General features: G+C 42.8%; 1 protein-coding gene across 4 annotated transcripts in view; it reads left to right on the top strand.

Annotated features, from left to right (window-relative positions):
* Positions 1-27662, top strand: part of gria3b (glutamate receptor, ionotropic, AMPA 3b) — a 98471-nt gene that overhangs the window by 58260 nt on the left and 12549 nt on the right. For all 4 annotated transcript variants that reach the window (XM_074648323.1, XM_074648321.1, XM_074648320.1 and 1 more), the window contains exons 5-12: positions 8850-8903; positions 10659-10820; positions 12350-12517; positions 12916-13020; positions 14971-15075; positions 16865-17071; positions 19707-20080; positions 20580-20778. In XM_074648323.1, coding sequence (XP_074504424.1) covers positions 8850-8903; positions 10659-10820; positions 12350-12517; positions 12916-13020; positions 14971-15075; positions 16865-17071; positions 19707-20080; positions 20580-20778 — 1374 coding nt within the window. The remainder of the gene's footprint in view (positions 1-8849; positions 8904-10658; positions 10821-12349; positions 12518-12915; positions 13021-14970; positions 15076-16864; positions 17072-19706; positions 20081-20579; positions 20779-27662) is intronic.

Below are 27662 nucleotides of genomic sequence, written 5' to 3'. Positions count from 1 at the left end.
AATTTTTCCTCGCCAAACTTTAGCGCAAGTTTGGAGTGTTATTTAGCCTCCTTCGCGATGAGCTAGTATGACATGGTTGATACCAATGGAGTTCTTAGGTTTTTTAGTTTCGTATGATGCCAGTATCTTCACCCTAGCTTTTAACTGACAGCATTAAAATGCTGCTTACCTTTTGATACTTTAAGTATTATTTGGCTTTGTCTGTATTACAATATAAGGTATATTGTTATATACAGTACTTGTAGTATTTTTACACTGTAGTAATGTAGGTAAAGCATTTTAGTATTTCCTCTTCCACTGGATTTATTCTAACCAGTGGTTCAATTAACAATTTTCACGATTTTTCTGTTGATTATTTTTGGCATAAATTGAAAAATCACTGTCACAAATTTTGAGAACCACCATGTTGCATCTTCAAATGTATTGTTTTGTCTGAGCAACAGTCCAAAACCCAAAGATATTCAATTTAGAAGTGTATAAAACACAGAAATCCTCACCTTTAAAGGCCCTAAAAGCGTATTTTCTCAATCAGCCTCTTATTATGAGTGATAGGGTCTTACATAATCACATTTCCTGCCAATGTTGGCAACAGTTTTGCTACTTTTACAATCGAGATTTTTGTATTTGCATGTCTGTATCTCGGCTGGGAAAAAGATGTTGCCCAATCTGTTAGCCAAATTGTGATCAAACCACACCCACACAGTCCTAATGAGGTAGATTATCTGAGTGTTTGAGGGTTAAGCTATTAATGAATAATAAATAGAGAAATACTACTAATTTTACCAAGTTTCCAGGGGCTTTCCAGGTGCTAAATTCGAAATTCAGAGCATTAATATAGCAGCAAACAACTATTTGCTATGTAAAGATATAGAGGAGTAATGTCTACCTGAGCAGAGAATGAAGTCTCTGTCTTTGTGTGTGTTGTAATCTGAGTTTCTCTGTGCTTTGTTTATGTAGTGCGTAGTGCACTGCACTAATACAGCAGGTACCGCTGATAACGGCATTCCGACCCACTGCGTCATCGTAATCCCTCAATTATAGTTGGGCTCTGAATTGCTGGAACCAGCAAATATTTGGCATTTTTGTTTCATTAAAAGACAGATTTTTAGATCGTCAGAATTGTTGCCCTTTTATTTCATGTTGAAATTGTTTCAGCTCTAGTTACAACCTGTGCTTAGGTGTGGGACAGCATTTCCTCATCCTACTGTACACACACAAAAACATTGGATGTACCTCATCTTCAGTCGTAAGAACACTCAGCTGAATGTCACTTTTATTAGCTTCATTTATCACTTGACATGATGTGGAAACGCGGTGAGGAAAGTATTTGCATACTGCTGCATCAGGCGCCGTTCTGTTTGCTCGTATGAGAGCCGACCGAGTCTCCCGACAAATTTGTTTTGGGATGCTGAGGAGAATGCTACACCCGGGCTATTATCATTTTATGCTGTAACAACCACTCAGGATTTATCGCCCATAGGACTTTTCCATCAATATACTGCACTGCAGATAAATTAACCCAATGGCTATCCTTCCCTCACGACAAAAACGGGAGAGCGTCTGCCAGCTCTGCTCTCTGAATCATATCCAGCGAACGTGTTTCATTGAACCATCGAGGTTTATGATGTTATACGTCGAGAAAAATGTTTGTGGCATTAAAGAGGGGCAGTATAAACAAGAACTATGATTGAATATAAGATAATCGTCTTTGTATTGCTACCACTTGTCTTAATGATGATTTTTCAGAGTGTGTGTATGCCGGTCCCTCGAGTGCCTGCGTGTGTGTTTGACTGCACATACGCTCATGCCTAATCTGATCCATCTATAGAAATTGCACATACAGCATCATATCTGCCTTTATGCTCCTTCCTGGCCCTCTTTCCTCCCGGGATTTCTGTGCTGGAGTCTGCTCAGAGGCAACAACCTGCTCATCACTAGTGTAAAGAGAGGCAGGCGGGGGGGAAAAAAAGAAAGAACGGCGTCTGGGACAGGCCCAGGGCACGCAAGCTGTTCAAAGACAGGCAGGCAGCGAGCGCCCTGCCAGCCGCAAAGATGCATTTTCATGCAGGAAAAAAAAAAAATACACAATAAGAAGTGAAAAGGATTCACAGAAAGAGAGAAAAAGAGAGGTACATCTGGGGATTTGTTAGGACAACATTCTGCCGCCTGTAGAGGCATGAAAGGTGGCCATATTGCCTCCCCATGGAGAATCGGAGATCCTCCGTATCCCTCTCTCTGCTCTTGAGTGAAGAAATGGGAGAAAAATCCACAGTTGGGTGTATTATAGAATGTGAAATCTTTGTGTCATATCAAATTCAAGAAAAGGGAAAGAAATCTGACCATGGGAGATGAGAAGTCGTGGGAGAGAGGGAGAGAGAACGGACGATAGATTGCCAGCAGTTGATAGAAAAATGTCAGCAATGAAAAAGGAAATGCTCAATCAGTCTTGTTGTGGATGACACAGTGAAAAAAAGGAGCAATATCAACATTCTGTAAAGCGGGGGATGACATTTGTATGCTCAAGCACGGATGTAAGTAGAGGTATTACAATCTGAATAAATGTACTGTAGAAATCGCCACATAAAAACCCTCGCAGGCATTCAAACCTCCTCGATTACGCTGACTCTTGTTTCTGGTAACACTTCCTGACATGTCACTCAGTTTGTTCCGAAAGATAGAGGAGAGAGGCGCGAAATTGAGCTAATGTCTCGTGAAAGGTGCTCCTGATCTCTAGAGAGAAGGGGCTGACAGATATATATAGCCAAACCCCTCCGAAGCCGGGGATACGTGGTGCCTTTAAATCCCCGGCACCAACCTTGGCTGTTGAGGGCCATTTTACTAACTGCGATTATAGAATTAAATGGGATTATAGTGTTATCATTAAACAGAATGTGACCTGCTGACTCCACAACTGAATAAGAGCCTAACACCGGTGTGCTGCGACCCTGACGATTTGCACGTGTAGTTACAGCTGTATCAAGAACACGGTCTTATAATAGTACAGGCTGTAAATCCGATTCCTTTATCAATCATGAAAAAATTCCCCATATCATTTTCAGTGAAAGCGGAGTAGGACATCTCGCTGTTTCCGAGCCAAGTTTTGCCACACAAACACGATGCAGCTGCAGTGACTCCATCCTCCCGAGGTATCAAGTCTCGCGTTGTTCTGGTATCTCAGAGCAAATGATAGACATAATCATTTGAATATGACTCAGGTGTTTCTTAAATGTTCTGCATTTGGGTGGAGGCCAGCGGTATATGCCCCTGATATCTTCAGCCCCATATAATGTGACTGCCAAGAAAAGCATCTCAGCCTCAGCCTCAGCCACTATACTGGCTGTTAATTAGGGAGTGCTCCACCAAGAGCACTTCTACCAAGAGCCTCCAAGCAGAACTGGAGACTGAAGGAGAGGAAAGTCCTTTTGTGTCAAAGCATATAGCTCTAATTCACCCCTTTGCCACAGCATGATTCATGTGTGAAGTGGAGCACTTTTATACATTACAGGAACAGTTAATGCAGCTCTTTATTAACACTCTGATTAATGCAAATATGATTTACTATGTTATTTAGGGTTTGAGCCAGAAATGTAAAATGTCCAACCTCGACCCTGCGTCCAGTTATCCTCCAGAAAATCAAGGGGGCGGGATCAAGGCTTTTCATCTTTACATTTTTAAGCTGTATCAAGATTTATTTTGTGAGTTATAATTGACCAAAAATGGTTTGTAAGAAAGAAAACCACCTAGAATTAGCTTAAGACCACGCAAGTAATTGTCCTGTCCCGTATGTTGTAACCATAGACTGTATATAGGAAGTGGACGTAGTCACCATGATGTCACCCATTTGCCGTTTTGAAGCCTGGAGTTTGTCATTTTGGCTGTCGCCATCTTGTTTTTTTGCAATCAGAAGTGACACGAGAGGGTGGTGCAACTAAAAGCTGAATAAGACATTTTTAGGCGACCAAATTGTTACAATTAACTTTCGTGAACTTTAAACACACTATGAAAGGGTTAAAATTGTAAGACGAAAACACGGACAACTCCCAGACCGAACAACGCCGTGGTAGGGACCTGTCAATCACAAGGTAGCCACGCCCAAAAGCATCCCCTGCTTTATGGTCTATGTGACTCTAAATGGAACCATAATTTACTAAATGAACATCATGCTGTATTGAAGAAGACTTGAAACTAGCGATCGAGACCATAAACTCATGTTTACAATGTTTACTGAGGTAATAAATCAAGTGAGAAGTAGGCTCATTTTCTCATAGACTTCTATACAATCAGACTTCTTTTTGCAACCAGAGGAGTCGCCCCCTGCTGGCTGTTAGAGAGAATGCAAGTTTAAGGCACTTCTGCGTTGGCTTCACTTGATGATATCTGATATCTTTGTTTCTTTATCTTTATTTTAATTGTAAGACATGACAGCAGGTTGTTATTATTACCCTGAGTGGTAATGTAATGATTAGAATAATGAAAAAGTTATTTAAGGTAGCTATTCTCACTAAATGTGAGCCAAAGTAAAGATACAGATACATTCTTTGAAACTGACATCAGGCAAAGTACTGATTAAAATACATTAAATAAAAGTCATATCTGATCACCTTATGTTTGGTCCATATGATTTTTTCCTAAGAAATTCCATGTGGTTAGTAATTAGAAATTAAATGTGTAGCACTCACCCGGTGTACAATTTTCACATTATTGTTTATTGTACCCAATGGATGGAGCAGTGAGCCCCTACAAAAGCACTACTGGGCCAAAGATCCCCTCCTAGACAATCATGGCTTAAACACTGATTATCTTTATAATTATACCATGCCAATTAGGGCTGAAACGACTGTTTGACTAATGGAATACTAAATCTACATGAAATTATCATTGACAATTTTGATAATTGATTAATCATTTAGGTCATTTATCAAAGATCATTGTAGATCTTATATGTTGGAGGTATGGAGTTTTGGTTGGTCACCTCCGGCTTTAAAACACTGTGAAGGTCGTTTGATATTTTATACAGATTAATTGCAGAAATAATGAACCACCTAATTGAAATATTCACATCCCTAAGGCCAACGACATATACCGTACCAGCTTGGCTAGGAGTCTGGTGTTTGAGTTTTCATAGCTCAGGAAGAGGCTAGAAATAATTTCATCATTATTTGCTCATCTTGCCGGTGCCTCAGAGAATGGTATGATATTTTCAAACTCTGGGGAACCTATCATTTTCAGTCTGCTTCTTACTGCGTTGTGGCAAACTCCGCAGTGGAAAGGTCAAACCTGGAGGGAAAAAAACGGTCTGGCGTTTATTGAGAATGTGTAGCTGTAGTTTTACATTTAGGTCTCTCTCTCTCTCTCTCTCTCGTTCTGGCGGTGACGAGGCACGCCGAGTGTGGATAAGGGTGAAGTCAAGGTCATCCTGGTTGTCTGTCCCCATCAGGCTTTAAAGAAAACTCCAGTCTGCAAAATGCTGGCTCTCCTTCAGCAGCAGAACAAAAGGTGGTGGAGCCGGTTAGTGGATCGATGTGCAGGAGGGTACACTGTATGAAAAAAAAAAGAGGAATGGCATTATTGAAGCACACTAAACACATTCCTTCTCGTCAGTGTCACTGGGAAACAGAATAATTGGTTAGTAGGCTTGTGTTTGTACTATGTATGTTCTCTAAAGGCGATTAACAGCAGCAGAAATCGATTCAAGGCGAATGGGAGGCAAAAAATAGAGGATGATGAAAATCCAGGGAGGGGAGTAGTTTTTCGAAAAGAGATAGCAAAGTCAACCGAGGCTGTGCTTTTGGTGAATATCCATTTCAAGCTGAAGCCACAGTAGCAAAGTTAGTGAATAGTCTTAATTCACCCTCTTTTTTGGAAGTGAGATTAACATCACTCTGATGTGATTAGCCTAGTTTAGCTTAAAGACAGGGGGAACAGCTAGCTAAGCTCTGTCCAAAGTGAAAGAGAAAAAACATTTACCAACACCTCTAAAGCTCACTAATGAACACGTTGGGATTCATTTGTTTAATCCATTCACAAAAAAAACGGAGGCTCCATTGAGTTATATTATGATGTGTCAAGCTCTACTCAGTAAAAATGAGATGGTAAATTATAACGCTATCATGATGTGTTCAAATGTAATCTTATAAAATGTAGTTTTTGGCGAGAAACTTGAATAAATCCAGTTGTTTGAAGGAGATGTTTTCACAGCAATATAAAATAGATATTAGAGAGAGAGAATTATGACCTGTTTAGCTTCCTAAAACTATCTATAAGCAGCTTATAATACATCATTAACACTACTAATGCCAGTAATTATTTTTTAATCAAAGCAAAAATTTAAATAAAAGTACAATCATTTATTTATTATTTATTTAAATTGTGTGTTTTTATGCAAATAACTAGTATAGATGACAGCTCTGTTTATTTAAATGCAAAATTGCGATGAAAATATTTTGTACCTAAAATCTATGAATAATTATGATCTCAATATTTAGCAAAATTATCGCGATTATCATTTTGGCCATAATCATGCAGCCACAATTACACTAATAAATATAATTTAACCGTTTTAACCACCTTTGGAGGACGGCTATCTCTTCTTTCCACTGGAGTAAAACATTAGCCTTGATAGTTTTAAGTTTATTTGTGTGCAGATTAAACAAACAAGACACCATGTGTTAATTAATGAGCTTTAGTTATTGGTAGTATTTTTGAACTACCACCCTGTATTTCCAGTCTTTATGTTAGGCCAAGCTTATCATGTCTGGACTTCAGCTCCGTAGACATGAGATTATCATCGGTGTCCTCATCTCACTCTCAAAAAAGAAAGCAAACAAATGTGTTTCCCAAAACGATGCCTTTAAATGTGCAGTTTAACAGCACTAGTTTGAACCGCTGCTCATTTTGTGTACACAAGTAAGCTAGAATTTATTATCTTATGTCTTATCTGAGTAAATATTGTTTCAGGTAATAGTGCTCAAATAATATTGGACTTACAAGGAAATACAAGAGAATCACATCTTATCAGCGCCATTAAAAGATAGTTATCACCGTCTGCAGTGTCGCAGGGATTTAGGGACGGGGCGATCAGCGGTGCATCACAACAACTAACAGCGAAATCTGTCCGTCTCAACTGGAGTCGGGACTCGCCGTCTGCCTAATTAAAGAGGCTGAGGGGAGAGGTTGGCGCGATCTGGCCGGAGGTTCTGTGTATCTCTGTGTCATCAGTGTCTCGCTGTGCTTCATCCCAAGGTTGCTGCTTGTAGCTTTTGCCAGGCTGGCTGTGAGCTGCAGGTGGGGGGGGTGAAGCTTTTCTCTGCCCAGCTCCAGGGCAGGTGTGAGGAGGCTTACGGCCCGAGTCAAGGTTAGCAGCACACGGTGAAGGAGCTGTGGGGTTTGTCCGAGAAAATGCAGCACGGCTAAAAGTCTGAAAGTTCGACTTACAGCGGGATCAATCTAGCTGTGATATCACTGCAGTAGAGGTGTTGCAGAGATTTCTTTTCACGGAGCTGTCTGTCATTTTCTCATTAGACGCAGATTGATGAATTCTGAAAAAAACAACTCTTGCTTTTTCTGCATTATAATCAGCTCATTTCCTCTTTGTTTCTATTTCTCTTTCTTGGTTTCTTCCCCTCTGTCTGACATCCTGCAGTGTTGGAGGTTTAAAGCCCTAATGATGAGGAAGCTGTCATAGAAAGCTGACCCACCCGAGCAGCTTGATAGCGTGAGAGAAAGGATTTGTGTGTTTGTGCTCCCTCACCACCAACTTCCCTTCCCTCTTCATGGACAACCTTCAGATTCCCACGAAAAGAGGGAAAGAAGTGGTTCATTATGATTGTTTGGCGCTACTGTATACAGCACTAGTGCGCCCAGATCGGTTTAGCTTCAACGTAACTAAATGAAAAGCTGTAATTGTAGTTGAACTTGGTGAAACTGGAAACGTCCTTCATAGATTTTTCTTTTGCAGCCTCGGATGTGAAGACACACGTTTGCATTTCATCACTCTCCCCTACTCAGCGGGAATGTCGTAAACGATCCACAGTAACAAATATCCCTTGTCCCCGGCCCAACACGCACACAAACAGATGATAAACTGACAGTTTGTTTTTGTGACAGAGCCAGAACATGTGCAAACATGCTGATTTCGCTGTAAACTTGTGTCGCCGTGTTTGTAGAACGCAGATGAAAACCGAGACGCGGTTGACAGGTTTCTGCATGGCAGCTCGCTCAGAAGTCCGTCCACAGCAGACTGCAAAAACTCATAAATAACAGACCTCAAGAGGCCCAGTTGAAAAGCATGTCCGGCATGTAATGAGAAAAGAAGACAGGACAATTTAGAGTCTCACTATTTGATTTATCTGGAGGTCCGAGAACAAAAGGAAGAAGGAAAATCTGGAATAAAAGGCAGCATATGGTTGGTTCTGCAGTGATGGAATGGCTTAGAACACCACTTACTATTTTCAGACGGGCTGCGTGGGTTGAAACATGCTGTTATGCTCCGAAGGTGTGATATTTTCAAAGCAGAGCGAGATCTACATCTTACTGTCTCACTGTAAACGCCTTTGAAATGTTTTTCTACCTTCTGTCCAGCAGTCGCAGAGGACTCTGAATGTCTGCGACGACTTCAAAGTGAGCAGAATATTTAAGGGGGTTCCACGTTGTTCCTGTTTCTCTCTCATTATCGGCTCCACCTTAATGAACACTTCCTCTAACCGCTCCCTCTCTTGTTATTCCGCTTCGCTTTGTTTCAACTCCGTCCTGCGTGCATTTACAGAGATTGTTGTAACCACTTATACGAGCCGCGGCTCTTGGCTCTCATCTCATGGGTGGTTTACTGTATCGATGTTTTTCTCCCATAGGTTGTGACCCTGGGGAAGAACAGCCGTGGTTACCACTACATTCTGGCCAATCTTGTGAGTAATAACCGAGCCGCTCCCCTGGGAGGGTGTGGAACCAGCTTTTTGCTGCATGTGATGGGACTTAGTCTCAGCCATGAGCTCAAATGTGCATGCACAATAAGTGGATTATAGGCTTTTGTATGAAAAACTTGTATATATTTTGCTTTTTTCTCTCTCTACTGTGTATATGTAGGGCTTTTTTTATGTTTGCTGCTTTAATCAATCTCAATCGGACAGCCAGACTATATAGCATATTTACCTAAATGAATATATTCATATAGTCGAGTGTCCTAAGCAATAAATAAACAGCATTTAACCTTTTTAACCGTCTTTGGAGGGCAGCCATCTTTCCTTCCCACTCTGGGGAGGGAAATGTTCATTTAGCCTTGATATTAGCATGAGAGTTTGGAAGTGGAGGCCGGCCCCGCTCTCTCTCACTCACTGATCCCCTGCTGCTGTTTTCCCCGACTTTAGAAGATGTGATTATGCAGCAGTCAAACACATGTCCTTGCACGCCATGACACAATGCCGTACTTTAAAAACAGCAATTTGACCATAAGAAGAAATAACTCCGTGTCACAGCTGTAATGTGAAGAAGGACATTTAAAGGCAGCGGGAGCAGCAGAGGTTTTTGAAATGTATTAGAAAATGTTTTACATGACAAAGACATCTGAATAAAAGTAAGCCAAATATTGTGTCTTTTACATGATCTGACAAACTCACAAACTCTGAAGTGGGGTTGTATGAGGTACTCATCCATAGTCAGTGTATTACTTACTAGTTTGGAGAAGCAGACAGAAGTTATAAAACCGCAAAGCAATTTACTGCTGTGGACGGTGCCGGCAGCAAAACATATTTTAGCCACCTAAAAGAAAGGCCCACCCAAAAAATCAATATCAGTTTACACTATATTTAGAATATTTTCATAGATTTACCTTGCCGTCAGACCGCGATACAGTCTATGTTTCCGACGGGGAACTAAAGCCGTTATCTATGTTCTCGCCAAAGCAGCCAGACTCTATTGAAAAAAACTGTAAATTTATCTCGAAGAACACGGGGGTTGCTGTTAGTTTGTTTATAAGTGTGTGACTTTGGTTTAGTTCGGATTCACCAAAGTCACACAATAGCACAAACAAGCTAACAGATCGAGGCAGCGGTAGTCCAGCAACTGTTGCGTTCTGCGAGGTAAAATTACTGTTTCTTTCCATGGAGTCTGGTGGCTTTGGCGAGAGCATAGATGGACAGCTTCAGTTTCCCATCGGAAAGGGCTGTCTGACGACAAGGTAAACCGGTAAAAATATTCTAAATATACATTTAAAGTGATATCGATTTTTTTTGGTGAGCCTTTCTTTTAGGTGGCTAAAATATGTTTTGCTGCCGACCCCGTCCACAGCAGTACATTGCTTTGTTCTGTGCGGTAACTCCTGTCTTCTTCTCCAAACTAGGAGCGTGCCAACTGTCATCTACTGTAGGTAATACACTGACTATGGATAAGTACCTCATACCACTTCAAAACTATCCCTTTAAGTATCTACTGGCAGGTTGTTTATCTGTAAATGAATTCAGGTAAGCCAACAACACAAAGTGTGAAGATGTGGGTGTAAAGGCTACCACATGTTGCTTTCTTATAGAGTTCATAATATAATACACCTTGCTCGCTGCCAGAGTAGCTTTAATACTTTGTGGTGCTTCACCCCAGGTTAAATCTAAAAATGAAAAACATGTGACATGAATCCTGTCTTCCCCCATTTCCCTTTTGTCTCATCTCAGGGATTTACCAATGTGAGCCTGGACAAAGTCTTCGCCGGTGGAGCCAACATTTCAGGGTTTCAGATAGTCAACCCTGAGAACCCGATTGTGCAGCAGTTTATGCAGCGCTGGGAGCGGCTAGATGAAAGAGAATTCCCAGAAGCCCGAAACACTCCTCTGAAGGTACTTTGCTTTGCGAGGCCTTTCATTGCGCATGCAGAATACGACGATCATCATCCCCTCTGAAGTGCTCTCTATCTATCGCTTCTTCTCCTCCTCTCATCCTCTGTTTGCCTTTGTCATTCTGCCTTCCTCCCACCCCCTGGCCTCCTCCTCTTTGCTTTGCATCCCTCGCAGCAATCAATATATTGATAGGCGGTGCAAGGCAAGGTTATATCGCAGCTTCAATTTACATCTAATTAAACAATGATCAAGGAAGAAATGGATTTTGAATGGCATTTAATTAGATTTTGTCATGGTGCAGTGGTCAACAAACAAGTGGCTCAACCCTCCCTGGTGAAAAGGTCAGGCGAAGTTGGAGAGGAAGTGCGTGGGAGATAAAATCACACATTAATGCTCTGCTTACCTCCCGTCTCTGCACTAAAAGTTTTGAAAGAGGTCCTGACCATCAGACAAGTCTTGGCTTTTCTAATCAAATCTGTCTAATCAAGCTATTTTTATCATCTGAAGCAAGGCGTCAGAGCTTGCACCCACTCCACCCACACTTCCCTGACCGCGGGGCACTGACATGCACAGGCTGAAAGCAGCACATAGACTGCCCCGATTTTCACTGTGATTCATTTTACTGCAAATAAAAATACAAACACAAAATATTGAATATTCATATAAAGGTTCTACCCAAAAGTGGTTTTAACTAAAGCAGTCAAAGTTAACGTGATAATAGCGTCAATTTGTTTTAACGCCACTAATTTCTTTAACACATTAACGCAACTGAAGATACCGGTATCATATGAAACTAGAAAAAAACGAAGGAATACATTGGTACCAACCGTGTACTAGCTTGTCGCAAAGGACTGTATATCGCTCCAAACTTACGCAACATTTTGGTGAGGAAAAACTGGCATGGCCATTTTCAAAGGGGTCCCTTGACCTCTGACCTCAAGATATGTGAATGAAAATGGGTCCTCTGGGTACCCACGAGTCTCCCCTTTACAGACACGCCCACTTTATGATAATTACATGCAGTTTGGGACAAGTCATAGTCAAGTCAGCACACTGACACACTGACAGCTGTTGGCTTGAATTTGCCATGTTATGATTTGAGCATATTCTTTATGCTAAATGCAGTACCTGAGAGGGTTTCTGGACAATATTTGTCATTGTTTTGTGTTGTTAACTGATTTCCAATACTAAATATATACATACATTTGCGTAAAACAAGCATATTTGCCCACTCCCATGTTGATGAGAGTAATAGATAACCTTTAAGGTACATTTTGAACAGATAAAACTATATGATTCATTTGCGTTTAATAGCGATTAAATATTTTATTAGATTGACAGCCCTAGTTTTAATCTTTTGACTTTTACTCTTACAAAACATATTACGCAGTCTTTGCACAGTATAAAACTATATATATATAAACCTGTAAAGGCTTTGCTACAAAACCAGTAATCTTATCTCATCTCCTGCCTCTCCCCATGTGTTCCTGTCTCACAGTGTGCTCTGCTCTCTTTTTGATTTTGTACAGTACACTTCAGCTCTGACCCATGATGCCATCCTGGTGATAGCGGAGGCCTTTAGGTACCTGCGGCGCCAGCGCGTGGACGTCTCTCGCCGGGGCAGCGCTGGAGACTGCCTGGCCAATCCAGCCGTGCCTTGGAGCCAAGGCATCGACATCGAGAGAGCTCTCAAAACGGTAGGGGGGGGTGGGAGAGAGAAACAGAGAGAGAGAGAGTGAGGGAGAGAGTGGCAAGCTGATAACTAAAGAAGAGGCTAGAAGAAGTGAAGCAGAGATAGGGAGCGAGAGCGTGATAAAGATGGAAAGTGACAGAGAGAAGGGACGAGAGCGCCGAGCTGTTCTCCTCCCTCCTGCCCCCAGATATCTCTGCACAGAGCTCACTCAAATCCAGGCCCTCATTACCATAAAACTACATCTTTTATTAAAGCGTATCCAGTTCATCATTTGATTAACAGACTGCGCGCACTCCAGTAGCTCCATGGACACGAGCACCTTAATATCAGCTATGTATGCAAAGTGATGGCTATTACACATTCCCCCTGTGTCTGTCTATGTCTGTCTGTCCCTTGTGGCAGGTCCAAGTGCACGGTATGACCGGGAACATCCAGTTTGACAACTACGGCCGCAGGATCAACTACACTATAGATGTTTATGAGATGAAAACAGGTGGGCCGAGGAAGGTGAGTCGCAGCGGTGACCTCTATCAACTCTCATCCGTCATCTGTCAGATCCAGACCTGATCAAACACCCTTTAGCAAGCTAACAGCAGCTAACAGCTGGCACACATCAGGGTTCGGTTCATTACGTTGTCAAAATCATGGAATTTGGCCAACATGTAATTTCAAATGGTTTATTGATCACCTGTGCTGAAACTCAGTGAATGTTGGCCACATGTCTTTTCTTTGAGAGAACTGATTGTGTGGAGAAAAAAAAATCAAACGAGCCTCTACCTCCGTTTATTACAGCACTGAGGGCTTCTGCAGTCATGTGGGACCAGCGGGGCTGACAGGACAGTGCAGAGTAATGCTAATTGCCTTTCTCTACCTCTGCTAGGTAGCAGCACTGATGAGCTATCCCAAGCATCACAAGCCACACAAATCACACACGGCCCGCGATCTGATAGCTAAAACTGCCATATCAAAAGAATGATATAAGACCATTTCCCTTGCCATGTGATGGCGCAGATAGGATTTTTGGTCCTCTCCTGACAGTAATTACCATTCAGATAACCAATTACTATAAAAGGGGATCCAAGAATTCCTCTGGCTTCTCTTCAAAATGGTAATTCCCGGCGGTACATTCACATTATAACCGGTACCATATGATGACCTCTGGTTTTATTTCATAACCTCTCCGAGTTCCAAGCGACAGCTGTGAATTTCTCGTTAGCTCTGATAGGACGTGTGATTACGCCGCCTGCCTCCCAGGCCTCTGAAGCCCACACTTCAGTTAGCATCACACAGCCCTCGCAGCCAAACTGAGAGGACGGAGAGAGAGAGAGAGAGAGAGAGAGTGGGAGTAAAGGAGGTCAGGGGGGAGAGAGTGAGGGAGCGAGGGAAGATGAGACAAGCGGGGCAGCAGTTTGTCAGGACCCGGAGCCCCAGTCGCCCCACTGACAGTTAGAGGATGAAGGTTCTTAACTGTGACTGTCACGAGTGATGTATGAGCTGATATCTGTCCCAGCCGCTCAGGGTGAGACCAGGACTTTGCCTCTGGAGCGGTGACACAGCTCCCCCGCGGTCTTCTCATCCCCCCCGGGGGCAGCACTTCTCAAATATCACTGTCGGACATAAGCGGGGGAATAAACATTTAAAGCTTCCTCCAGTCTGGAAAGTGTACACTAACTTTTGGCCATAACTGTAACCACAGTTTGGAGCTGAGAAGATTGCTGCTTTCTAGCGCCTCCACTTGGTGTTTAAAAACTCTGCACTGTTGTACACCTGTCTGGCCCGAGCATTTAAAAAGATCTGAGGCAAAAAAAAAAAAAAAAATGCAGACCATATGTGACGAGGAGAATCCTAGCCAGCAACAGTTAGACTATTGGCAGCAAACATACGCAACACGTTTCATCGCGAGCCAGAGCAGCCATTATTTCAGATGGGCAAACAAACACTTGACATTGGTTTGACTTAAGCATCTGTACAGCAGAGTACAGAGAAACTGCAGCGGCCGTACCGCGCAGAAGGAACTGTGCAGCCACTGGAATATTATGTTAAATTATTAAACGTGTATGCAGTTCACAGGCCTGAATATCAATTATTTACTATAAAACCTGGGGAGCTGCAGGTAGGGGGGGGATTGAAGTTGTCTGCCGTATGCTCGTGCAGCTCAGTTCCTGCACATTTGGCTATTGGAGCGGATGTAGATCATAAAAAGCTGTAGTATATTTTCATAATATCTTTGATCATGACACTAACTGCATGTTGAATATAGAGATATCAACTGTTTATTCCATGCTTGGATCACATCTTTAGCATTCTGCTCATTCGTTGCTTTAGGGCCTCTGGGATATGCAGTGTTGTTTTAATGAGCCCTTCATCATAACAGTAATACTTAGACGTGTCTGCTACATGTATTGCAAATCGTCAGCGTGCTGGAATGCATCACTAACCGCCGTTTTCTCTTTGCAGATCGGGTACTGGAACGAGTACGCGCGCTTTGTAAATATTATGGACCCGCAGGTCTCCAACGACTCCTCAGTGGAAAACCGAACGATTGTGGTCACTACTATTATGGTACACTTTCCACGCAGTTTTAAATGTGTCACGTATTCTGCCACTCAAGGTCATGGTGTTGATTCCAATGAGTTCAATACATTCTGTCCTGGGCGGGTAGAACCACATCTTTTTTGTGTTTGCTTTCCATCCACTCACTACACGTTGAAACAGTCGGTCCGGCGCGCGGGGGAGTGTTTCAACTGTATCCGTGTGGGTGTCAAAGCATTTTGATTTTCCATACTTCAGTGGCCTGTCGTAGCAGTGACATCACAATAATGGTATAAATGATAATGGTTGACTCCATCAGTTACAAAAAAAAAAACATACAGTACGCATACGTAAGTAGACCTGTCTGTCCTCATCAAGTAAATGTTCAATGACACTTGGGATAGACTGGCCGACGAATGACTAGAGGATGATACTGCGATGGTTTCTCGAGCTGGGCAAAGCAAAATAAACAGTATTGGAGGAGGGATAAGCAGGCGTGGTGTTCTCCGTTGTTATCGCCTCTCCAATCTATTTTGTTTTGCTCCTACATGTGTTCTGTGTTGAAGTATAACTTCCAGTCTGTGATTTAGGAGGAGTCATTTCCTGGGAATTTTCCCAGACCAAAGTATGATAAACAAACAAAATATCCTTTCAGCTGTATTTACTGAACTAAATGTGTGAGGCTTATTGGTTAGCTCCCATTGCAAATAAACTGACTGTACGTATAATGGTATTATAATTACCTGATGCAGCACCTCATTCGTTGCAAACAAACATATTAAAATGATAAAGAAAGCCATAAGGATCGCTGGTATTTATGGATTTTTGGATCATCTGTATTCCAAGGCGTAATCCGGCATCACTCCATAGCACAGCAGGACACATTTAACGTCTCTAGGTGAGGAATACAGTCAGGAGTTAACATGTGTTAACTGGAGGAGAACACTCGATAGATCCAAGGTGAGGAGGGGATACGTTCAGCACAGAACAAACAAACCATTGCTCTCCTACTTGCACTCTAATTGTGTGTGGCTGTAATGACAATGCCTGCTCTCCTGAGCGGTCCTATTGTTTGATAATGATGATGTGCTCAGTAAGAGAGAAAAGACGAGCTGCACCAAAAAAAAGGAGAGGAAAAACTAGCACGCTCCTGCTCTCCTCATGTAATTATTTTATTTATGGAGTATTTTTTTTTGCATTTTTCTGGAAAGCAAATAACAGCTTTTTTTCTTTTCTTTTCTTTTTTTTTTTTTGGAATGAAACAGCCTTTAAACTGCGCATTGGTGCAATGTGCTTGACGATGTTGAGATACTCTGGGCACTCTCTGATCCCTCTCCTGTCACTGGCATTTACTTATGAAACCCATCCCCATTCCCATTCCCACCCACCTCTGAGCTGACCCACACCTCGCCCACCAATGACTCCCAGCCCTACTAAAACTCATGCTGGCCTTCCGTCTTCTCCTACAAATAAATTAAAAAACACCCTTCTCATAACCCCTCTTTACAGAGTTGCACCATTGGGCTAAAAAATGGGGTTGGGTGCATTGGTGCTTGGTGTCTGCTGGCTGCCACGGCTTGATGAAAGCGGCGCGACCACGCAATCGCACCGCTGTTATCAGAGTACTAGTTGTGCATTCGCGGGGCATCATCTGTACATGCATGACTGCATGGATGTGGTTATAGCAGCTTATACTATGATGAATCTCTCTGTGAGTGTGTGAGTGGACACATATGAGTGCATGTATGCATATTTCTGTATAACTGACTGTGTGCCAGGGCATGGGAGTGAATAAACCAGCGTGTGTTTGAACCAACAGGAAGCTCCTTATGTGATGTACAAGAAAAATTATATGCATCTGGATGGGAATGACAGATATGAAGGCTACTGCGTCGATTTAGCATCTGAGATTGCCAAACATGTTGGAATTAAGTACAAACTGTCTATAGTAATGGATGGGAAGTACGGAGCCCGAGACCCCGAGACCAAGACGTGGAACGGGATGGTGGGTGAACTGGTCTATGGGGTGAGTACTGAGACCTCACTGATTACATGACAGTTTGCAAGGAACTTCAACATGAGAGGAGATCTCATTTTTCTGTCTCAAGGTTATCACCAACCCGTTGTGAACTCATCAGCTCTTGCCCAGTTCAAAGTCTTAACGCTGCGTCAGGACGCTCGGCTGTGAGTGAATTTGTCGAATGCAGCCTCAAGAATTGGGGAGAGTTGGTGATCATCTTGAGACGGAAAAAAATGAAATCATTTCTCAGTGCTGTTCACTGCAATTAATCCCTCTTTTGCTTAGCCTAGAACGCTCTCTCTCTCTCTGTCTCTCTTACAGTCGCTAAACAGAGGTAGGTACATGAGAACAATGAGTCCATATGGCAAACACACTGTAATCACTTTGATGAATGAAAGATTGTATGCCTTTGAAGTGATTGTGTAATTATGTTCATGTTTGATGTGTATGATGAATATGCCACATTGTAAATTCACACAGTTGAGAAAATCTGCTGCAGAATCAACACGCTAAGTGGTGGTTTGCGGTTCGAGACAACAAGCTCCATATGTGTTGTGCTCCATAAAAGGTTGAACCTCTCGCATTAGGGAAGGGTCACGCCATGTTTTACATCTGACAGAGCGGCTCGGGGCTCTCGCAACACCTCAGGCATTCCAAAAATGAACCCGCTCCGCCCCCCCCCACTCCTTTTCCCAGCTTTCTCCGAGGCCACAGTAGTTGAACAGGGGCCAAATGCAAAATGCATGAGGGTTAGGCTTCCTCATCTGTTCAATTTCCCAACTATCAGCCTGAGAGATTGCTTGGTTTGATGTGCTATCGCCACCAAATTATCTTTCAAATGGGAAAAGTCCACTCCCTGCAGATGGATGGCGAAAAAAAATATCCCACTCACGTAGCTGTCAAGTCTTTCCAGGCCTGTAATTTTAAAGCAGGTGGGCCGGGACTAATAGTTTTGTACATTTTGACCTTTTGACCAGTAAATTAATTTGATTTTAGTTGTCTTTTTAAAGGTTAGGCCCGAGGCCGCTCTTTATTGCTTTGTTTCCCTCAACATTGATTGAGCGCTGCTTACGCCTGCACGAGGATTAAATGGTTATAGCCCCTTCACAACGTGGTGTTGACAGGGTAAAGAAAACAGCCATGTTTATTGGGTCTATTTGTGCTGCTCCTGGTTTGACCTTGTAAGAAACATTTTCCGCCCCGCGCCGCTGCAATCCAATGTTTTCTCAATTTCGACACAGAAAGACAATACGGTGCAACACAAAGAGTTGCCTTTGAAGAGGAGCAGTTATTTAATTAATCACACGCACACACACTAGCTGCAGTAACACTGTCTAATGTGATTAATTATTTTCCTTCGCTTTTACAAAGAAACCCATTGTGATTTCTAAAAAGGCAGCGCCACCTCCGTGGATGTGTTTTGATAACATAATGTGATTGAAGCAGCAGAGCAAAGGAGGGAGATAAAGAGAAACAGCTTGGAAATAAAAAAAAATAAGTGAATAAAGCTAATGCCAGAATAAGCCGTGTTTGGGAAATCCAGCCTGCTGAATGGCGTGTGATGGAGTTTACACAGCCAGGGCTTGCTGATTTCTTTACTGCTGTTTAAAGAGGACCTATTATGCCTCTGTGCTTTTTCCCTTTCCTTTAGTGTGTTATATATATTTTTTATTTGTGCATCTAAAAGGTCTGCAAAGTTGTTTACGTAACGTGGTGATGTCACCAAGTAACACATTTGCATAATACATGCCTAGTGGCTTGTTTGGTACGCACTTAAACAAAGTTAGTTAGAGCAGAGCTGGAGTGGAGTCCGAAGAGTTTGGTTCGGGTGACCAATCACAATAGAGTGGGCCAGCTGACCAATCAGAGCAGACTGGGCTTTTCGGGGGCGGGGCAGGAGCTCAAACAGAGCGTTTCAGGCAGAGGGTGAAAAGAGGTGCTGCAACACAGCCGGTATGAGGAAAATAAAGCATTTTTTGAACATCAAAGCATGTAAACATGTTCTAGTAGAAACCCCAAATACAAGTATGCACCTGAAAATGAGCATAATAGGTCCTCTTTAAAATGCAGCCATTACACTTGTTCTTCTAAAGACATCGCTTCTTATTTAATATGCAATTTTAACGTAAACCATTCCATTATTGAAACAGCAAGTCTCACAGATGTAGTATAAAATTGCTTGTTTTATTACACAATTGAATAGTTTCTCCCCTCTGTGTCTCCTTGGGTCCTGATTAAGGAAGCATTTGGTCAAACATGACTCAAACTCCCATCTGCCTCGGCAGATTCTTTCCAAGCTGTCTCTCTGCAAGTCTCACAGAGCTTCTTCCCCTTCTTACCTCCCGATGAAGCAAAATGTCGGCAAGAAATCTGATTAATTTTACAGTTTGAATCTCGGATGTATTAGCTAACATCGCAGGTCATAACCTTGTTCAAATGCTACTCTACTTTTCTTTGTGTGTGTTTTTTTTCCAGCCTGCCTTCAAGTGCCACAGTCGGTGGCTTATGTCTTATAATCGTGTGATAACATTGTTTTATTCTCCCTCTCCAGCTCCAGTCATTCATAACACACACATTAAAAATGACCCGTTTCTCTAAGCAGGTCTTGACTAACGCTCGCTGTGCATGTCCCTGTTTCCAGAGAGCAGATATAGCCGTTGCACCTCTCACCATTACTCTGGTTCGAGAGGAGGTGATAGACTTTTCCAAGCCATTTATGAGTTTGGGCATCTCCATTATGATAAAGAAGCCGCAAAAGTCCAAGCCCGGCGTTTTCTCCTTCCTGGACCCGCTGGCCTATGAGATCTGGATGTGTATAGTGTTCGCCTATATCGGGGTGAGCGTGGTCCTGTTCCTGGTCAGTCGGTTCAGCCCTTACGAGTGGAACCTCGAGGATCAGGACGAGACCAAAGACCCCCAGACGCCCCCCGATCCCCCCAATGACTTTGGCATCTTCAACTCTCTCTGGTTCTCGCTTGGCGCTTTCATGCAGCAGGGCTGTGACATCTCGCCCAGGTGGGTCAACTTCACAACAGACACAACAGAGAGACAGTATAGAAACAAATACTACTTTGAATTAAAACAGCAAGTGATGAGATGCGCTCTTAATAGGTACACAGATTCACTCAAGCATCTGCATTTTCTGTCCTCTTCCTTTAGGTGTTCATTATTTGAACTCATTTCACATTTATTGCAGCTATTATATGTATAATTGAGTTTGAGATCACCAAAATGGTTTCATCAATACTCTCCTTGAGCTATGATGTGAACTTTGACCCTAATTGTTTCGAAGCTAATTAAAGCCTTGGATCAGAGAACATTTTTAAACTACTTTCCTTGGAAATGTGCCGTTTTAGAGTGCTGACGCAGCACCACGTTGATTTACAAGGAAATTCTGATTACCGGTGCAATTAAACAAAACTGTTAGCATCTTAGCACGTTGATGGGCACCACATGTCCCCGTGTAATTACATTCTGCGTTTCCCCCCGTCATCAACCTCCCTCTCGCACGCAGGTCTCTGTCAGGCCGCATCGTCGGGGGCGTTTGGTGGTTCTTCACCCTCATCATCATCTCCTCCTACACAGCCAACCTGGCTGCCTTCCTGACAGTGGAGAGGATGGTCTCTCCTATAGAAAGTGCCGAAGATTTAGCCAAGCAGACAGAGATAGCATACGGCACTCTGGACTCAGGCTCCACAAAGGAGTTTTTTAGGGTGAGTAGTACCAGAAAACTGTTTCACACACACACACACTCATACACACACACACACAGCACCTTACTAATCGGCATTTGCTTTCAGATCAGATGTCCAAAAAGATGCCTAAGCATTTTGGCTTTGCATAATGTCCTTGATAAACTCCTCCCTGCACCCTTTTCCATTTTATACCTTTAGTACCGATCTTGTGACCCACCCAAGATTGCTCCAAATGAGGCATGTTGACAGAGAAGCAGTTCTTGAACTCTTATGACACGAATGTGAAATTTATGCGGCAGAACTGCAGCGTGCAACCTTGAGGCACAGGGGCTGTCAGCAGAAAGTGTGATAACAACGTGGAAGACTCGGAGGTGATAAAAAAACAGGAGGCTAATCAAAGCACCCGCATCAGACTCGAACTCAGAGGGGTCAGCTCATGAAATATAATTAGCTGGCTGGCTGTGGCTGGCAAATTGGACCTGAAGAAGAAGAGCCCTGCAGGTCAAACGGAGCGGCTGAAAGACGGTTCAGATGGAATAAGCAATATGTCCGTCGGCGTGAGGGACTGGCCTGGCAATTAAGGCATAAATTAAGTAAAATCTGAAGCGAAAGTGTATTAGTCTGAAAGGCATGCCACATGCTCGCTATGCGGGAGTTAAACGGCGCTGCATATCTTTAAGGCGATCAACCCTCTGCTGTGAAACCCGTAGATGTCTTACAGCATCGGCGGTCCAACCCTTTGCATTTGCGGAGCAATAAGTTGAAAAAGAATTAATGAAACAGCACTCCGCCTGCGATGACAAAAAGGCAATATGACAGTCTTTTATCCCGCGCTCCCTCATTACTCATCAGCAGGAGAGAAACGATTCATATGTTTCACAGCTGCAGCCTGTTGGCAGAAAGAGCAATTCATTCATTTGTATTACCCCTGGGTTGAACAACGAAATGCAAAATCAAATCCATGTTTTGTATTTTTCAGTCAAAGAAGGACAAGATGATGTCTGCAGAGTTTGATATGTAAAAGAGGTTTGTCTCTTAGCAGCTGTATGACATACATGACAGCAGCGCTCTATTCTCCGCACAGCACTTGTCATCACTTTTCCTTTCATCAGAGATTCTGCACAGATGTATATACAGTATATATGTCGTCTTTGTGTCACAGACATGATGGATGCCAATTACAGATTAGGTTTCCAGACTGGCATCGGAGCCACCGCGTGTCTGCTGCTAGAACAATCCGAGAGGTGGTCTTGGAGTCACAGTTTTCCTGTATTCTGTATAATGAGTGTCCTAGTTACACCCCAAAGTCTTCAAATAGGAAATGACATGCGTGAACCGCTACTCTGAGGGACTTTTAATTAAAGCAGTGGAGGGCAAGGAAAAAAACACGCTGATTAATAGGAGTTAAAGTTCTATTTCAGATCTGTTTTTCAGGAAATACATTCGGGCTTAATTAGACCCATACGGCATCAGCCAGCTGGAAATTTTAAATCAAGTCCAAACACGACATATGTCATCATCTCTAACCCCCCCCGGTCTTGAATATTTGATGATTACACCTGGTTTATAATATAAAACTGCCTGACAGGTAGAACAAACAAAAAATGCTGCTGCCTTTCTGAGCAGAGAGCAAAAAATAAGATGCAGAAACATGAATATGGCTTGTAATAATCCATCCATTATGTGTAACCTTATCCTATTCAGGGTTGCGGGGGGGGTGGTGGCTGGAGCCGATCCCAGACTATCACAGGGCTGACACATAGAGACAGACAACCATTCACCTACCGCCAATTTAGAGTCAACATTAACCTAACATTAACCTAACCTGCATGTTTTTTGAGAGGAAACCAGAATACCCGGAGAAAATAAGCTATAAAACTCTTATTTTGATGGTTCATGCTTTCAAATTAGTTAAATTATCTCATTGTCTTCTTCAGATCTTCTTTTCTTTTAGCTCCAGAAAAATTGACAGTGTGGATATACGGCTCATTAGTGACAATATTCACATCACCGCCACCGCCGCATGTCTTCAGTTGGTGGTGGGAACGAGGAGAAGCTGCAGAGGAATTTTCAAAGAGAGAGGTGTTAGACTAGAGCCACTAGAAAAGCCCCCGATTCTGCTGCTCACTACCAACTAGGACAGCTGGCCTGGGAGCCCGTCGACGTGCCCAGTGGTAGCCTGAATGGCTCCAGGCGCTTGGCAGCGCGGCTCTCCCCGCTCTTGGCTCCTCTTCCCCAGACTGCCCTGCTTGTTTGGGCACCCTCTCCTCCTCTGTCTCCAGCCTGTCGGTTGCTTTACCTTGAAACAATGCGGGATAGCTCCAAGCTTTGTGCTGCTCTGCCTCGACGCAGCAGCTGTCATGCGCCGCCGCACCGCCGTGATTTGTTTCATCATTTTAATTCCTGTCATGGATCTTTTCATGCAGTCAGTTGAATATTTGTGTTTTGGATGATGAGAAAATGATGAGTCGTACCAGCGAGGCCATGTTTATCCGCTTGATGAGGGCTCCATTCCATCGAAAAGGCTCGGATTGTACATCGAAGGAGAAGCTGGGTCGTCATAATGGCCGAGATGATAAAATGTGGCTGATGTGGCTGTTTAATTACGTGTAAAGACCGGGGTGAGACCATCAAAGACAACCACACTGCTGTCCCATCATGCACCTCATTTAACAGCGTAACAATGAAAGAATGATAATTGCGCCGAGAAATGAGACCGCCGCATTGTTTTCTGTTCCCCCTCGAAAGATTATACATCACCCTCAAAGCCTCCCCGGCAAACATCATGCGTCTCGCTGACGTGCAGGTGTAGGTGGAGATGAGAGCAACAGCTTGGGCGCAGCCACCAATGCATTTTTACTAAGCATGAAAATCAATTTCACGTCTCAGCTATTGTGGCGCAGACGCTGTAGCTTCTGCATGGTTCAACACAATGTTTAATAAGTAGCTTTTTTTTTTATTATGCAAAGCAGACCTGCATTAGGCCAGGGTTGCATACATAGGGGCTGGCGAGGAGATGTGCACAAGGAATCCTAAGGTTGCCCTGCAATCATATGCAGCACGATGTAGCACAATTCCCTGAGCTCTTGTCACTTTGTGTTCCAATACAGCGCTGAGTGAAGGGGAGGCTCCTATAAAGATTAGAGCCCGTTTGCATAAAAGAGAAAGCTGACAAAAGTGATGATAGACTGGTGCGAGATAGGCGTAGCCTCCAAGGGAATGCACTGTCCTCGGAGGGCCTTTTTCCAACTTTAGATGAGCAGCAACAGCAGGCGCGAGAGGAGCTATTGGAGTCCGGCAACGAGCATCAAAGACGAGCAATTGGTATTCAGGGCGTGTAGCGCGTGGCACTTCAATGACAAAGTACAACCCCAGAGCCTCAACTTTCATTTCTGCATACTTGAGATACAGGTAGTCCTGGCATACAGGATATTGGGGGGGAAGTGGTGATGTCCATAAACAAAATGGAAAGGAAGTAAAGAAGTGGAAGGAAATGTAGTGGTGGGGTGTTTGGAGATGGCATTTAGATGCCACACAAGCAGTGGAGCGTACGCGGGAGCGGGCATAATGAAAGCAGCCCCGCAACGCCAAAGGAAGAATAAAAAACAAGCTGCAGTTCGGAGGGTAGTGGACAGAGGTCTGGAAATGCTGCATAACTGAGAATCAATACAGATTAAGTGGTTGTTTAGAATGGAGAGGGCAATTGCTTTGACTTTGGACTTTAATCATTTGTCCCGTCTCAGACGTTTTAATGACATTTTTGGGGGATTTCTGGAACGACAAAATCTCTAATCTCGCGATTTACTAATGATCTTTCAAAAAATACAGAAAAGCAAATCTCTCTTGTCTTTCCATCTTCCTCTCGGCTTTCCTTCTGTCTTTCACTGTTATCACGGAAGACTCTAAAGGCTTTCATTTTTCTGCCCAATAAGCATTTAATCCCTAGACTGCGAAGGATACCTACAGGGTGGGTAGCCTGTTTTAGAGTAAGAGAGTCAAACTGGTACCTCTAAGGCAGTCGTACTCTAGGCTAATCTGCCCCTCCAACTAAAATATCTGTGTTGAACATAAAGGGTTTGCATCAAAACGTTTAACTGTACTGTAGATAACAATGTAAATACAAGGCTCATATAAATCTCAAGAAACATAACCCTGTAATAAGAATAATAAATAATATACATGAATTATGCATAATGTAATCCATTTCTTTTGATACAAGTACCTTTTTGAATTCAAACACAGTGTTATTTCGGTAGCTTTAGCTTATTTGACATAACAGTAAGGGGCCGTGCACATGCCGCGTCTTTTGCATGCTCAAAACCATTGTTGTCAGTGTAGACACCGTCGCTGCACGCAAGCGTTCCCAAGCACCTATTTTTCGGGCCGCAACGGCTACGCCACGAGATAAAGATAGTTCAACTTTTGGAACACTGCAGCGTGCGTGTCAGGTGACGAGGAACAACCAATCACAGCCTGCAGATATCTTTTCTTTCTTCCGTAAATATATGGAGGAGAAGTTAATCATTTTAGTGCAGGGCTACCCAGAGAAATGCATTTATCTTTGTTTTGACTGTCTTTAGTTTAGTCAGTGAGGCTTCCTTTTAAATTAACGCAACTTCATCATCGTCATCACAGCACGCAGGTTTTGGTTGCTTAGTAATGGCAGGCGTGTCAGGAGTGCAACATCCCAAGTACCTTGAAAAGAAGAAAAAAAGCAGCATAGCTGGCATTTTCAACGCAATTTAGACGCGGCATGTTTACGGCCCCTTAAGAAGAGTAAAAGAGATGGCGGATAACAAAAACATCAACAGTACTCTTATTTAACCACAACTGAAGCAGGCTACTGTTTATTGTGTGTGAATAATACAAGTACATCTTTGTATGAGTCATTTATTACTTAAGTAGTGTTCTAATGTAAACATCTGCACTCAGACATAATCCTGAACCTATTATATTAATACATTTTATTCTTATAGTGTCATTTCAACTGTTTCTAAGAACCGACGTTACCTGTCCAGCACCAACGGCAGACAGACAAAATTAGCAGCTAGCTGATGAACATAGTGGAGCATTTAGCAGCTAAAGAGACAGATATTTCCTTCAGGAGTTGGTGGAGACCAAAACAGAGCTAAAAGGGTGAATGTTAGACTTACATTCTTCATATGGCAGGAAACTGAACTCTAATGCAAATGTTACTCCATATCTGCTGCTGCTATGTGTTAATGGGCGACTGTTTGCACACAAGTTCACCATATAAAAGTCAGTGTTGTTTCTGCTGCCCCCAATTGGCCAAGGAATCACTTATTGTAGGTTTAAGAAAAAAAATATAACAAAAATATTACAGGTTTCCACCTTTCCTTTAAAAAAAACTATGTTGGGCCCCCATTGAAAGATTGCTAGAAATAACTGACCACTGCTTGCAGGTAATTGCTGACCCCTGCTCTAAGGAGACCTTCACTAGCATGTTCATGCTTTAGAGTTCCCAATAAGCATCCACCTGTTTTCCTCTGGCGTCCCTCTAACCTCGTCTTGCTAAAGAGAAGTCTTGACTATAGTGAGACAGCAGGAAACTCAGTGCTTCAGACAGATTTGCAGGAGGAACGCCTACACAGATGATGTAACTGTGTCGCCTAGGTAGGAGGGTTGGCTGAGATCGACTATTTAGGTACTTCATTACGAACGGAGCAACATTATGATTGCTTTAGTGTGATCTGGAGACATTTAGAGGAGGCGGATTACGTCGTTTGCAAGTTACCCAACATAGACTTGTTTTTCTTTTTGCTTCATACAATAGCTATTTAATGTAACCACTCCCTGTTAATTGTCTCAGAGCTCATTTAGAATACAGCAGTATGCTCTAACAGGGCCATTATATAGTGTGAAGGAGAGCCACATGTATAAAGCTGTATTTATGGCACTCTATAATTGCTCAACGAATCGTCTGTTCATCGATGATGGACTTTTTCAGTCATTATTCCCTAATTGAATTTTAAATGACCACCGTGGACCGACGTGTGAATGATTACAAAAAGGAGATGAGAGTTTCAATGCGTTATGTTCACGTGTGTGTGTGTGTTTGTTAACCAGCAGTCAATAATCAAATATCTGTCTTTCCCTGCTGGGCTTTCTCATCTTGTTTTCTCCCTCTCTCTATCAGAGTCTGCTTTAAGCGTCTCTCCGGTGACTTTAGTTGAAGTGGAATCCGCCTATTTCGGTTTTGGTCACACTCCGTCCCCGCTCTGATATTGATGAATTGACTTCATAAAGCACTGAGGCAGCACACTCTGTCGTCAGTAATCAATGCCCAGATCCATTCTTTTCTCTTCATTTGAGGAGGCGTCTGGAGCTTTCCCGCTGCAGAGCAGATGAGCCAGAGTCTTTGGGGAAATTGCCCTCTAAACTTAGCGTCCTTTCCATGATGTCTGACACATGCAAATAGAACACATTTAACAAGATTGTCAACAAAAACATCACATCTAGCTCTCCGCCCGTTGCATTAAAATGGAACGGCCATCACCCCAACTTCAAGGCTTTCTTCATCCGAGCAGAGGACATTCATCATGCAGGCTTTTTAATTTGTGTTATGCTGCTGTCTCATCTCATCCTCACCCTTGGCTTGATGCTCTCTGACAGATGCCTACAAACAAATTGTATACGATTACATAAAGCCAGTAAAGCACTTTGGTTAGGTCAAGGTTAATGCTTTTGTTTATTAATAGAAATGCATTAGAGATGGATATGCTCTTGTTTAGGGGGGCTTTTACCAGTTGAGGACAATGAGTGTGTACTGATCGGTATGGTTGGACAGTATCTATGTGTAGTTATCTAACTGTACTTTATCTGCAACTTTCAATAATAGAGCTTTACATTACATGATCTTTACTGTTTTTCTAGCATACCTA

This window comes from Sebastes fasciatus, chromosome 10 (assembly GCF_043250625.1).
Source record: "Sebastes fasciatus isolate fSebFas1 chromosome 10, fSebFas1.pri, whole genome shotgun sequence".
Taxonomy (NCBI): Eukaryota; Metazoa; Chordata; class Actinopteri; order Perciformes; family Sebastidae; genus Sebastes; species Sebastes fasciatus.
This window is presented reverse-complemented; position numbering and strand designations above follow the sequence as displayed.